Source organism: Bison bison, unplaced genomic scaffold (assembly GCF_000754665.1).
Source record: "Bison bison bison isolate TAMUID 2011002044 unplaced genomic scaffold, Bison_UMD1.0 scf7180017864506, whole genome shotgun sequence".
Classification (NCBI taxonomy): Eukaryota; Metazoa; Chordata; class Mammalia; order Artiodactyla; family Bovidae; genus Bison; species Bison bison.
In genome coordinates this window covers 1,347,213-1,360,814 of record NW_011495063.1, presented here as the reverse complement: position 1 = coordinate 1,360,814, position 13,602 = coordinate 1,347,213, and the positions used below count along the sequence as shown (strand labels likewise).

General features: G+C 52.9%; 2 protein-coding genes across 2 annotated transcripts in view; one reads left to right on the top strand and one right to left on the bottom strand.

The window, feature by feature from the left end:
- Positions 1-10,567, top strand: part of ROBO4 (roundabout, axon guidance receptor, homolog 4 (Drosophila)) — a 14,803-nt gene extending 4,236 nt beyond the window's left edge. Inside the window, exons 10-19 of the mRNA XM_010829535.1 lie at positions 2-27; positions 153-195; positions 2,538-2,674; positions 2,797-3,060; positions 7,241-7,348; positions 7,530-7,668; positions 7,801-8,046; positions 8,175-8,533; positions 9,551-9,757; positions 9,895-10,567. Coding sequence (XP_010827837.1) covers positions 2-27; positions 153-195; positions 2,538-2,674; positions 2,797-3,060; positions 7,241-7,348; positions 7,530-7,668; positions 7,801-8,046; positions 8,175-8,533; positions 9,551-9,757; positions 9,895-9,905 — 1,540 coding nt within the window. The 3' untranslated portion in view covers positions 9,906-10,567. The remainder of the gene's footprint in view (position 1; positions 28-152; positions 196-2,537; positions 2,675-2,796; positions 3,061-7,240; positions 7,349-7,529; positions 7,669-7,800; positions 8,047-8,174; positions 8,534-9,550; positions 9,758-9,894) is intronic.
- A 1,950-nt stretch (positions 10,568-12,517) lies between these two features.
- Positions 12,518-13,602, bottom strand: part of ROBO3 (roundabout, axon guidance receptor, homolog 3 (Drosophila)) — an 18,682-nt gene continuing 17,597 nt past the window's right edge. Inside the window, exons 27-29 of the mRNA XM_010829533.1 lie at positions 13,450-13,602; positions 12,800-12,976; positions 12,518-12,654 (exon numbers count right to left, since the gene is read on the bottom strand). Of these exons, the coding sequence (XP_010827835.1) occupies positions 12,608-12,654; positions 12,800-12,976; positions 13,450-13,602 (377 nt within the window). The 3' untranslated portion in view covers positions 12,518-12,607. The remainder of the gene's footprint in view (positions 12,655-12,799; positions 12,977-13,449) is intronic.

Genomic DNA, 13,602 nt, shown 5'->3' with positions numbered 1-13,602 from the left:
GTCGAGCTGGGGTGCGCCTGGGCCCAGGTGAGCAGGTGACGAGCACTCGCAGGTGGACTGGCTGGCCTTTCCTGGGTCCCGCCAGAATGCAACAGAGCTTTGGGCCAGGTGCTGGAGACTCTGGGCTGACCCTTCCTCCTGCCCTCTCCCAGGTCTGTACAGGTACACCAGTGAGGATGCCATCTTAAAACACAGGTGAGACAGGAAAGGGGCAGAGGTGAGGGAGGGGCCGAGGGACAGTGGAGCTGGGACAGAGAACTGGCTGAAGCATTCGTCTCCCCTGCATGCTGTGTCTGACTCCTTGCGACTCCACAGACTGTAGCCCACCAGGCACCTCTGTCCGTGGGATTCTCCAGGCAAGAATACTGCAGTGGGTTGCCCGGCCCTCCTTCAGGGGACCTTCCCAACCCAGGGATTGAACCCACGATTCTTACATCTCCTGCATTGGCAGGCGGGTTCTCTACCATTAGTGCAACCTGGGAAGCCCCATCTCCCCTACTGCCAGGCAATTTGTCATCCTAACACCTGAATCTCCCCTGAACTTCAAGTGAGAATTAATTTCTCTTTCATTAATGTCACTATCACACCATCTGACAGGTAAGTAACTGGCCCCACCCAGACAAGGTTACATGGCCAGTACCTGCCTTCTGAAGCCCTAATCTGGTGCTCTTGTTACTGAGATCTCATTAATACTTACTGCACTCTCCTGCTGGATAGAGAATAACTAGCACCGGAGGACCAGTCTGATTTCTAATTCTCTCTGTACATCCAGCATCTACCTAGCAGTACCTTTGAGTTCAGCAATCACCTACCACCATTGAGGCATCTTTCTTTCACACTAATCCACCCACAGTTCCAGCAGAGGGCACTCTGTCCCTGTGTGATGCTTCTTACTCCTTGTTCTCAATAACCCTGCCCGCCTGCAGGTATCCATCCATCTGCTCTGAGTGCGTTTGGCTGCCAGAGCAAGTCTCCAGTTATGAGACAAGACGCTAAGAAACAAAACATCCTTTTTTTTCTCCTATTGGCTGAGTTTTGCACTAAACCATTTCACCTCTGCCCACCTTCTCCTGCTCCTTACCTCATTAGAGTTCATCTGAGAGATTTCACATTCCAGATCTGCGTCTTTCCACAGGAGTGTATCAAACACCTATTATGGGCCAGCTCTCAGGCTCCCATTTTGCTGTCAGTTTCTCAGCCCAGAGCAAGGTTCCATCCTGGCTGATAACTGTGTTCCTGTGTTGCTCTGTGCTCCCTGGTCTTTCTCTTCCAGCTACTTCCTGGGCTTAGTCTGTGCCTTCTTGAACTTTCCCTGTCTCCCCTGGAACATCATCCTTTTCCTCAAGGGAGATTCCATTCTGATCACCTTGTTCATTCATTTCTTTAGACGAGTCACTGTCTGCCAGGAGAACACTCAGTCTAGCCGAGACAGGCACACACGTAAATGCAATCCCGAGCTGGGAGTGCAGAAACAGAAACATGTACAAGGAGTACAAGTACAAGGAGTACAAGGAGGGGGCTGGGTGGGGAACCACGGGAGGAAGATTTCACATTTCCCCTGACTGCAGATGTAAAATAGCGAGCTGGTGGGAAGCTACTATAAAGCACAGGGAGCTCAATTCAGGGCTCTGTGGTGATCTAGAGGAGTGGGAGGGGGGTGCGGGGGAGGGAGGTCCAAGAGGGAGAGGATATATGTAAGTATATGGCTGATTCACTTCATTGTACAGCAGTAACTAAGACAACATTGTAAAGCAATTATATATTTTTAAAAACACACAAAAAAGTTAAAGCTGAAATAAAGAGGGAAGGCAAAGGGAATAGCAAGAAATAGCCTGCTATTTATAGGGAAAGACAAGCCTTTTGGTTGGGCTAGGGCCTCTGGTATAGGATGGGTCAAAGCAAAAGATAAAGCTGAGGAGCTGGAAGCTAGGCCAACGAGGGCCCTGTTAGCCACACTAGGCAGCTGTGCTCCATCTTTGTACATGGGGAGCCACTGAGGGTTTTAGGCAGAGAAGTGCTTTGGTCTGATCCCCGCCGGCATGGCGCCCCATCCAAAGGGAACCAGGCTAGAGACAGAGAAGCCAATATTCAGGTAGCAAACTCCTGCACTGCTGGCTGAGTGATCTCTCACTTCTTCATCTCAGCTTACAGCATCAGCCTTGTAAGGAAGGTCTTACTGTTGGAGGAACCAGGGCTTAGAGAGGCTAACAGACTGAGCTGGCCCAGGGTTGCACAGCTAGGTGGCACCAGATCTGGCTCCCCATGTGTATTCTTTCCGTCTCAGCACACAGCCATCTGTCTGTGATACCTCCCAGCTCTGGGGCAACTTGGACATCCTCTGATCTCAGGATAAGAAAGGGGTGCTGCATTTGGGACAGCAGATCAGAGATCTTAAGGAGTCTGTGGAGGCCTGAAAAGCAGTGAGAATAAAGCTGGTACCACCATCTTCTCTACCGTTTCTGCTACCTGCTGAGCTCAGGTCTTGACCAATCACGTTTTCCCTCCACCTGCTTCTCTGCCCCGCCCTCATTGTCCAGGATGGATCACAGCGACTCCCCCTGGCTGGCGGACACATGGCGCTCCACCTCCGGCTCTCGAGACCTCAGCAGCAGCAGCAGCCTCAGCAGTCGGCTGGGAGTGGACCCCCGGGACCCGCTAGACGGTCGCCGCTCTTGTGAGCATGCCCTCCACCAGGGGTGGGGGTAGGGGGCCTAGCAGCTGAGCGGGGCTGCTGGAGAAAGGGGGCCATGGGTGGGCTGCATTCACCATAATCCCTCCTGTCATTTTTTACCGCAGTGATCTCCTGGGATCCCCGAAGCCCTGGGGTGCCCCTGCTTCCTGACACCAGCACTTTCTATGGCTCCCTCATCGCCGAGGGGCCTTCCAGCCCCCCAGCCCGGCCAAGCCCCCAGGCCCCAGCTGCCAGGCGGCTCACACCCCAGCTGGCCCAGCTCTCCAGCCCCTGGCCCAGTTCAGACAGCCTCTGTGGCCGCCGGGGCCTCTCTTCCCCGCGCTTGTCTCTGGCCCCTGCAGAGGCCTGGAAGGCCAGAAAGAAGCAGGGTAAGGATGGGGGGATGCACGCAGCCTGAATCAGGGTTTATGGGGCATGAGAGCCTCGGTGCTAGTCGTGGGCTGCCCTCCACCCGCAGTCTGTCCTAATGGGCACCTATTACCGCGCACCCAGACAGGAGTATGCTGGCCTCAGTTTTCCTTTCTTTCTTTCTTTGGGTCTTTGTTGAGCCACGCAGGATCTTCTTTCATTCATGCGTCATCTTTGTTGCTGTGCACGGACTCTCTCTCTCTAGCTGTGGAGTGGGAGCTTCAGTAGTTGTGGCCAGTAGGCTTGGTTGCTACGAGGCATGTGGGATCCTACCTCCCCGACCAGGGATCAAACCCATGGCCCCTGCATTGCCAACAGATTCTTAACCACCGGACCACCAGGGAAGCCCTAGGCCTCAGATTTTCTTTACACGGGGCTCTTGCTTGGGTTTTGAACACCAGCAGTGAGTCCTGTTTCTGCAGTCAGCTCAATTCAGCGAATACTGAATAAGCACCACTAGGGGTGGGATAGGGGATAGGGGAACACAGTGATACTAAACAGAATCCTTGCTCTCTACCAGCTCCAAGTCTAATGAAAGTGCCTGACCAGCACAGGGGTAATTCTAGAACCTGGAGCAGTGTGACCAGTGCTAGCACGAAACCTCAGGCTTGCATGACCTCTGTACTATGTAATGTGTACATATGTGCTATGCACCATGTACGGGTCCTGCCCAGGTACTGACTCCCAGCTTGCTTCCCAGAGAATGAGCATTTCCTTTCTGTCCAACTTTCTCCTGACTTCTAGCTATCTGCTTTGACTTTCCAGAGAGAAATAAGTACAGTCTCTATTTCTTCAGCAACTACTCTATGTTAGGTGTGTTACTCATATTTGTTATCTCACTGAATCCTCACAACATATTGGCAAGGTGTTATTTCTCTAATTTTACAGATAAGAGGATCAGAATGGGGTAGCTTGTTTTAAACCCTACGTCGGTAAGCTGCAGATCTCAAATTTGAAACCAGAATCATCTGCTTCCAAAAGTTACTTTGAATCTCTCTGGGAGCACCCTTGGGGAAACTGTCCTCTCACTGACTCTGTTTCTCCATTTCTGAGCCCTGACTTCACTCTCCGCCATCTCCATGAGCCTCCTGTACTGATTAGTAAGATTTATAAACATTCAGCAGCCAGTTTTGTTAAGAGGATATAATCCAACTTTTATCAAGATAAAGATAGATTTAGAGTAATTAAGGGCTTGGCCAATATCCAGAATTTTATGACTCTAAATATTAGCAAAGCTGGCATCCTTTCCAGCTTTGCCTCAGAGCTATTGCATTAGAAATCCTCTGTGATCATGAAATACCAGCTAAAAAGAGGTTGCATAAATCTCATTTTTAAAGTAGCTTTTTCATGGATAACCACACTGATTTGAATATAATGTATGTCCTATTTGAAAACATTAATGCTAGCCCCAAAAGAGGAGCAATTTCCTATAGTCAGTTGTTAAGAAAGGTTCCCATTCTGAGACGAAGTTTCCTAATCGCACTTAGAGATTTAGGTCCTCATCACACCCCTTTTCTCCGTCATCCGGCTCCGCGCCATCACTGCTCCAGGATGGGGTCAGCATAGTAACTCCCTTGCGCTGGTGGGCAACAGCAACAGCCACAAGGTCTCATCCAGAGGGACTTCCTTTGTGGTCCAGCAGTTAAGACTCCGCACTTCCATTGCAGGGGTCACAGGTTCAATCCCTGGTTAGAAAGCTAAGACCTCACAGGCCACGCAGTACAGCCTGATGGTGGGGAAAAAAAAAATCTCATCCAGAGGCATGGAGCTCCTCTACTGCTGTCATCTAGTCCAAAAGTCTGCTGATTCTTTGTCTTCGAATGCTGGCAGTCTCTCTCAGTGCCCCTCCTTGAGCTGCTTATTCCTTTTTCTTATTATCTGACCTTAGTTGGGTTTTTTTGCCTCTGTACTAATAGTCTGAAAACAGCTGTCTCATCCATTATGTCAGATTCTTACTTCACTTTGCCAATACATATTTGAATATCCTCGTTAAATAATTCACTCAAATATCTATCGCAATTCAGGTATACCCAACAAGATTCCACCTCAGTTTGATAACATTAGTGTATAGTTTAATTCAAATAATATGCTGCTGCTAAGTCGCTTCAGTCATGTCTGACTCTGTGCAACCCCATAGACGGCAGCCCACCAGGCTCCCCCGTCCCTGGGATTCTCCAGGCAAGAACACTGGAGTGGGTTGCCATTTCCTTCTCCAATGCATGAAAGTGAAAAGTGAAAGGGAAGTCACTCAGTCGTGTCCGACTCTTAGCGACCCCATGGACTGTAGCCCACCAGGCTCCTCCATCCATGGGATTTTCCAGGCAAGAGTACTGGAGTGGGGTGCCATTGCCTTCTCCAATATTGACACTAAATTCAAGTACTTCCAAGCAAGGTGGAAAGTAGGTTTTTTTTGGGGGGAGGGGGGTGGTTACCAAAAATCCTTTAGAAGAAATAAAATGAGCTGGGATAAATACAGCCTTTTCCTTCACCTTCCACACAAATCAACACCAACAGCATGTGCCACCACTTGTGAGCTTAGGCAAGAAGCCAGGTCCAAGACAAGACAAAGCTGGTGAGAGTGGGGGTTGGAGCACTCAAAGCTGGCCTCCAGGACTCCCTGGGTCATACAACAATTAAAGGAAATGAGTAAAAGCTAAACCAGCCAAAGTACAAGAGGAAACTCTGGTGGAGGAAGTCTAGCCATTGTGTGAGTTTTCGGCCACTGTACATGGGTTTCTAGGGCCCAGGTGGATCCCTGATGAATGCCTTGTCCCACTCTGAACCTGCCCATCGTGGCCCCCACATCTTTTATATTAGATTGACGAGACAGCTCGGTGTCGAGAGTCCTGCTGGTCTCTGCTCCCCTTTCCTAACTGGGCTTTTGATCATGTGGCATTAACCTGAAGGCTATTTCTTTTCTTCTTTGACTGATGTTCTAGTCCAGGTCTTGGGGAAATCCCTTCCTTTTATCACTCTTTCTCTTCTGGCTTAAACTTAGATCATTTTGATTTTGGCCCAACGAAGTCATTGCACACAGTCGGGGCTATTGTACTGCCACGATTTACTCAGAGCCCGGTCTCCTAAGTGGCCATGTGGGCCTGATGGTAGCTGCCATCTCATACGTGGTTCTTCTCACCTTGTGTTTACACCTGCACCTCTAATATCATCCGTCCATTCACCCATTCACTCAACACGTATTGAACGTCCACAGGCAAGGCATTGCCCATCTGGGTGAGAATAACACACTATCCTACTCTAAAGTTCCTCTTCCCACCAGCTGACTCTCTCCCATCACACCTGGCTGGTCTGGGGCTCCCATCTTTTGTCTTCCTCATTCAACTCAACTTGAGAGCTCAACTCATCTCTCCAAGTGAGAGACACCAGGTTTATCAGGACAAGACTATCCAGAGCCAAGTGAAATATATACCATGTGAGAAGTGGAAATGAACAGATTCTCTCCAAGGAAAGAAAGAGGATTTGCCTTTACAGACTCAAAATTCATGAAAGTAGGAGGTAGTGATGAGAGGGTACAGAGATCAGGAAATTGTCATGTACACAGTAGAGAGGTTTTTTTTTTTTTTTAATTTTTAAAAAATTTAAAAAAATTATTTATTTGGCACCAGGTCCTAGCTGCAACACGTGGGATCTTTTATTATAGTTGCAGCCAGCTCTTAGTTGCAGCATGTGAGATCTAGTTCCCTGACCAGGGATCAAACACGGGCCCCCTGCATAGGGAGTGCAGAGTCTTAGCCACTGGACCACCAGGGAAATCCCCAGACATTGTTTTTAAAACTATCAGATGCCAGCAACTTTCCAATCTGTTTTCAATTGCTTGGTAAAACCATCCTTTGGAGTGGCTGCTTACAAACAAAACAGGCTCAGGAAGGTTGATGCATTTATTTGAGGTCACACAGCTAATACTCGGCTGAGCCAGGCTATGAGTCAGGTGATTTAACTCCAAGCCTTGTGCTCCTTCCATTATTATATCACAGCTGCCTGGATGGAGGGAGATTATTCTCTCTTGTTTCTAGATTCAGAGAAAAGCTTAAGTGGATGATCAGGCTGAAGACAGAGCCTATGGCTGGGATCTGAAAGGCCCACCTTGATTGGCCACCAGCTCCCCAACTCTTTGTTTTGCAGAGTTGCACCAGGCCAACAGCTCCCCACTGCTCCGGGCCAGCCACCCTGCAGAGCTCTGGGCCTGCGAGTTGGGCAACAGAGGCTCCAAGAACTTTTCCCAAAGCCCAGGTGAGTGGAGGGCCCTGGGAGGCGAATGAGGGAGTGAGGCGTGGTGTGGGGCCCACCAGCCCCTCCATCTGGCTTCTCCTGTCCCTGAGGAGGCTGGCTCGGTGGGGGGTGGGGACAGACAAGCTGCGGCCTGGGGGCAGTGAGGGTTCTGCAATCTCACGCCCAGGCTCTTGTTCCCCAGGAGCTGTGCCCCGTGCTCTAGTGGCCTGGCGGGCGCTGGGACCACAGCTCCTCAGCTCCTCCAGTGAGCTGATGACTCGCCCTTTGCCCCCAGTACCCCTCGCTCCCCGTGGACCCCCCACTCAGAGTCAACAGACCCAGTAAGAGGGCCTGGGGTCAGGAAGCAGGGCGGGGCACTGGGGATGTGGGAGGTGTTTGCTGAGGGGGCTGGGGGAGGGGTGGCAGGGACCGGAAGAACAGCACTAACCATCCTGCTGTCTTACCCCAAACAGGCACTCGGGGGAGCCCCCAGCCCCCACCTCCCCTCCACCGCCAGCAGCCCCCGTCCCCGCCCTCATTCCCTCTGGTACCCTCCACGTCTCCAGCCCCCAGGCCTCTTCCCTCTCTGGTCCCAGTCCAGCATCCAGCCGCCTGTCTAGCTCGTCGCTGTCATCCCTGGGGGAGGATCAGGACAGCGTGCTGACCCCTGAGGAGGTGGCCCTGTGCCTGGAGCTCAGTGAGGGTGAGGAGACCCCCAGGTGAGTGGCCGGAGGGGAGCCAGAGGATACAGATAAGCTGGAGACAGGAGTGTGCCTTCCACTTTCCTCACTGGACTGTTTCTGCCCCTGCCCAACAGCATGCCATCTCCCCTTTGACCTCTCCCTAGGAACAGTGTCTCTCCAATGCCAAGGGCGCCTTCCCCTCCCATCACCTATGGCTACATCAGCGTCCCCACGGCCTCAGACCTAGCGGACATGGGCAGGCCTGGAGGAGGTGTGGGGTCCGAGGTGAGGGGCTTGCTGTGCCCACCTCGGCCCTGCCTCACGCCCACCCCCAGTGAGGGCTCCTTGGCCAATGGCTGGGGCTCAGCCTCAGAGGACAACGGCCCCAGCGCCAGAGCCAGCCTGGTCAGCTCCTCCGATGGCTCCTTCCTCGCTGATGCCCACTTTGCCCGGGCCCTGGCCGTGGCTGCGGACAGCTTTGGCTTTGGTCTGGAGCCGAGGGAGGCAGACTGCGTCTTCACAGGTACGTGAGATCACTGTCCCCGACAAAGAGTCGAAGTATCCTCACCATCGTCACTATGTCCCAGCCCCCAGGCCAAGTGCCTTACTACATACATTCAGCATTAGCAGCGGCTCTCTGAGGAATATTCTTTATCATTCTTTTCCAAATGAGGGAACTATAAGTCCTATAGGTTTATTAATTTGCCCAAGATCACCCAGAACAAGGATAAACTGTGCAAGTTAAAAGCCCAGAGGCAGGGACTTCCCTTGGTGGTCCAGTGGCTAAGACTCCATGATCCGTGTGCAGGGGTTCCAGGTTCAAAACCTGGTCAGGAAACTAGATCCCACATCCTGACACAACCAAATAAATAAATATTTCTTTTTAAAAAAGGCCCAGAGGCAGCCAATTACATGGTCCATACAGCTACCTCTAGGACCTTCCTCTTACCAAATGTGGGGTGCAGGAAAGGTTGCCCTCCCCAGCCCAGTGACAGATTTGTCCACTGTGGGAAGTTCTGTTCTGTCTCTTACATCCCGCTGAGCTGTCAAAGCCTTCCTCCTCTCCCATCTATGGCTGGGTGAGGTGATGCTGGGCTCCCTGTTTCGTGTGTCTAGCAGGTTGGGACCATCGTTCCCTAGTCAACGGCAGGTAGTGAGGGCTTCTGAGGCCCCTTCGGTGTTCCCTTCCTCAGACATATATCCCCTAGACCTAGCTTTCAAACCCTAACTCTACATTCTTCCCCCTAAAAAAGCAGTCAGGATTGTGGCGAACAGGAGAGCAGGAATTACCTAGGACAGAAAGCCAGGGCCAAGCTGGGAGGAGAGAGATCAAGCTGTTCTCTCGAAGAAATCAATGAACGTTTTCCTTTCCCTGGGGCGGAGTACCCTGGGGATGTGTCCACTGGGGTGATGGACCGAGTGGGACTGGGTTATGTCTAGGGTCGAGTGTATGCCTTAAGCAGCCCCACATCTTCTGCCCTAAACTAGTCCCCAAGACTGAAGGCCAACCCTCCACAGAAATCTCTACCCTCCCTAACAGATGCTTCGTCACCTCCCTCCCCCCGGGACGACCTCTCTCTGACTTCCACCCTTTCCCTGACCCCGTGGGAGTGGAGGTCAGACTGGTTGGAGGACATTGAGAAAAATCCTACCCAGTGGCTGGGAAGGGGGCTGCCTCCCTGGCTGCCTGAAACTCGGATCTCTTCCCAGAAAAGTCAGCTCAGCTCTCCTGTGCCCAAAGCTGGCGGTAAGTGTCTGGTTGGCTGATGCAGCGATCCATCTTGACTGAGGGGTTTTATTGTGGTTCGGGGGAGTCAAGAGGGGTCTGGAAGGAGCGATAAGGAGCAGGGGGGGATAACTCCACCCTCCTTCAACTTCTCCTAGACTCCTCCTGAGCTGACCGCCCGACTGCCAAGATGAGAACGAGACCTTCCTCTCCCATCAGCCACTGGCCGGGGCTGTGGACTGCGGCTCTTGGCCTGTGCTTCGCTGCAGTTGGGGGGTCCACCTTGCCTGGCTTCTGGCATTCTCCCTTCCGGATTGTGGGAACAAATGAAAGCAAAACAAAACAAGAACAAAGCAGACCTGCAGCCTCCAGGAGCAAAATGTCATCTCTACCTGGCTTGCAGCCCTTGCCTTTCCCTCTGCTCCATCCATGCCCACAGTCAGGTCATTTTGGCCTGAGAGGCAGCCCTAAATCCTGTGTGTTCCCCGCTCCACCCCTGCCTGGGTCACAGGAAGTGGGGGAGCCAGACGTCTTCCTGATGGACAACACTGGCTCACGGGAAAGGACTGTGGAGCAGGGAGCGTCTCAGGGCCTCCTCTCAGCCTTTTCCGGTCCATTCCTGGTCTCGCCCCAACCACACTGTGAAGGGACATAAAGAGGGGCTCCACTGAGGCAGTGAGGCCCGGCCTCGGCACCAAGGCAAAGGGTTCAAGATGAATCGAGGGAGGAAGCTGAAGTGGGACAAGTGTGGGACAAATGCACCCTCCTGACACTGTTGTCACTATGAGTTGTCACTGAGGAATTTGATACCATAAAGCTGCCATGACTTGAGTTCTGTGAGATCGCTCCGTGGAGCACCATATCCTGCAGAGGGCGCCTGGGTTAGAACAGCACCAGGCATTCACTGATCCTCCGGTGTCGCTCCTTCTGTTCTGTTATCCAGGGGAGAATTACCTGCATCTTTCAGATTTTAAGCAGAATCCAGAAAAGGCAGGGATGAGGGTGTTTCCAGGTTCTGCGGGTCTTAGCAACTCATCCCGTGAAGATGACTCCTGCTTTCAGCAATCCCAGCCCCCAAGACCAGTCCCAGATAGTTTCTTAAAATGTACGAAGTAGCTCCATTTCACGAAAGGTAGGAACCACCTGTAATGGTTGGCTGGTGGACACCCTTCAAAGAACAGGACAGAGAAATGGAGGAGGAGCAGTACCTGCAGAGCCTGAGCCACAGAAAACCATCGGAGGGCAGGCAGGGCTTTATCCTCCTCTCTTGGAGGGAAAGGTCAGGGGCAGAATCCACACGCTGCGAGCATGCTATTCAGCATGACCAGGGTCGTGATCTCAGGATGAGAACTCAGTGCCCCGCCAGATACACATCCGTTCCACTGTCTGCTTTTCCTTTTTAGGATTTTGTTTTAGTTTCCTGGTCAAACCCCTTTTGAAAACATGCCAACTTCATATGGCAGAGCACATGAGAAAAAGAGATTTGTATGCACTTCGGTCAAACTGGCAGGAGAGGTCAAAGCTTGGGGTTGGGGGTCAGCGGTCATTCCCTGAGAGCCCTGGGCAGTCACTGAGCAATACCCAGGTCTGTGCAGTGAATGGTGCGGACCGTGGGATCAGGAGTGATGGCAACTATGGCATTCATGGCCAAAATTTTCTTTTGATTTTTTTTCTTAATTTGGTTGCAGCAGGCCTTAGTTGTCACATGTAGGATCTACTTCCCCGAGCTGGGGTCGAACCCCGGCCCCCTGCATTGGGAGAGCGGAGTCTTCGCCACTGGAACACCAGTGAAGTCCTGTGGCCAAATTTTTTTTTTAAATTTCTCTGATGAGCCTAATCTGGCTAATCGGGCTTCCCAGGTGGCACTAGTGGTAAAGAACCCCCCTGCCAATTCAGGAGACATAAGAGACGTGAATTTGATCGCTGGGTCGGGAAGATCCCCTAGAGGAGGCCATGGCAACCCACTCCGGTATTCTTGCCTGGAGAAGCCCCCCGACAGGAGGCCGGTGGCCTACAGTCCACAGGGTTGCAAAGAGTCAGACACAACTGAAGCAACTTAGCACACTAATCTGGCTAAGAGGTGGCCGTCTGTACCTCTTTGTGAAAGGGTGAGGATGGGTGTCTGAAAAAGCCTGTTTTTCCTTCTTGGCCAGGACTCCCCCCTTGAACTCCTCCTTTCTTTGAATTTTGAAAGATTGCTGTTGTTGTAAAGGGCGTATTTCCGGATTGTGGAGGAGGGCGCCAAGGGAGGGGCTCTGGGATGGTGGGATGAGAGAGTTTCTCGAGGTTGCTTATGTGGAAAGTCCCTCTGGTGGTAACTGGGGAGACAGTGGTTCAGCTCCTTCTGGAGGTAGGACAGGTGGCATCTTAGCCCTGCCCTCACCTAGTGCTTTCGGCTGAAGGATTTCAAAGGATACACACCCGCTCGCAGGCCCCTTCCTCCCTACGTCCTGCACAAAACCACACAAACAGGGCTCAGGGCTCTGATCTGTTCTTTTTATTGTGTTTTTTTTATGAAAGGGTCTCAGATGGCCAGGAAAGATCTGGCTCTCTGGCTTCTAAGCCAATTCCTCAGGGAGCCCCAGGCATCATCGTGAGAAGGAGGAGACCCCTCCTCGCTCCTCTCTGCTCAGCCCTCATTCACCAGGGGGAGGGGCTCAAGTTCAGATCCCTGGCCCAGGGACAAGCCCTTCCCCATGGAACTTCTGGCTTATTGTCAAAGGTCATCTTGGTTCCTAGAGAGAGACAGAGAGAGGCTGGCTTGCAAGGCCCTGGCCCAGGACCAACAGGCCCCTTTGGGGATGTGCCTCTTCCCTAATCAGCTCCTCTCCTGATCCTGCTCCCCTATGGAGCCCAGGCCCCTCTGTTAGGTCATCTGTGTCCATCCTTTGTCACCTCTGCTCTGGGCTCCTCCCTTCCTCCTTACTCACAGAGTCCCTTTCTTTTGACACTCCCCCAGCCCACCCCAAGCCCTCGATACCTTCCTATTTGTAATCATTCCTTGGCCCAGCCTCCCTAGCCCTCCACTCATTTTTTGGCCAGCCCCAGCCCCCACCTCTCCACGCTTCTGTCCGGGCCTTTGGCTCTGACTCCGGCTCCGGCTCCGACTCCGTCCTGGGCCCCGGGATCCCCGAGAGCTGCCGGAGCCTCTGGAGGAGTTGCTGCCGGCTGTGGAACAGGTGCTCGTGCCCTGGCCCCGGGACAGGAAGCTCGGTCGGCTGTAGGGGAGCCAGGCTTCTTCTGCAGCAAGAGATAGAAGGGCAGCTGGACTCAGGCAGGGGGCCTAACAGGGCTGCTTCCCCCCGCCTCACGCCGCCCTGACCGCCACCCCAGCTCTGGAAGAAGAGTGGAGGGCAGACCATCCTGGGGACTGAGAAGCAGCAGCAGCTGGCCCAGCCCATAGCCCTGACATAACACGTGCTCAGAAGCCTGCAGGGAGCCCCCCACGAAGAGAGGGCCTTGGGAAAGGAGGGACAGAGCGCCCAGCCCCAACTCTGGACCTAGGCTCCAGTCCTGGGGAAGGATATGATTTGGGAACTGGAGGAAATTCTGCCCAGAGAAAGCTAGAGAGACAAGTGTCTTTGGCGTTGATGCATAAACCCAGCTGGAGACCAAGGGTGAGCTGGCTTGAAAATGAGCGCACCCTTGGCACCCTCCGTACACTAGGCTGCCCTCCCAAAGCCCACCCTCTCTGTAGCCATGGCCCTCCTTACCATCTGGGTGGGGGCGCCGCTGGGCCCCCAGGGGCGTGGCCTGCACCAGTCTCCTCTCCCCACTGTGCTCCCGCTCCCGTTCCAAGGAGGACACGCTGCCTGCTGCTCTCAGCCCCAAGGCCCAGCTGGCCTCTTCCTCCGGTGGTGGCAGGG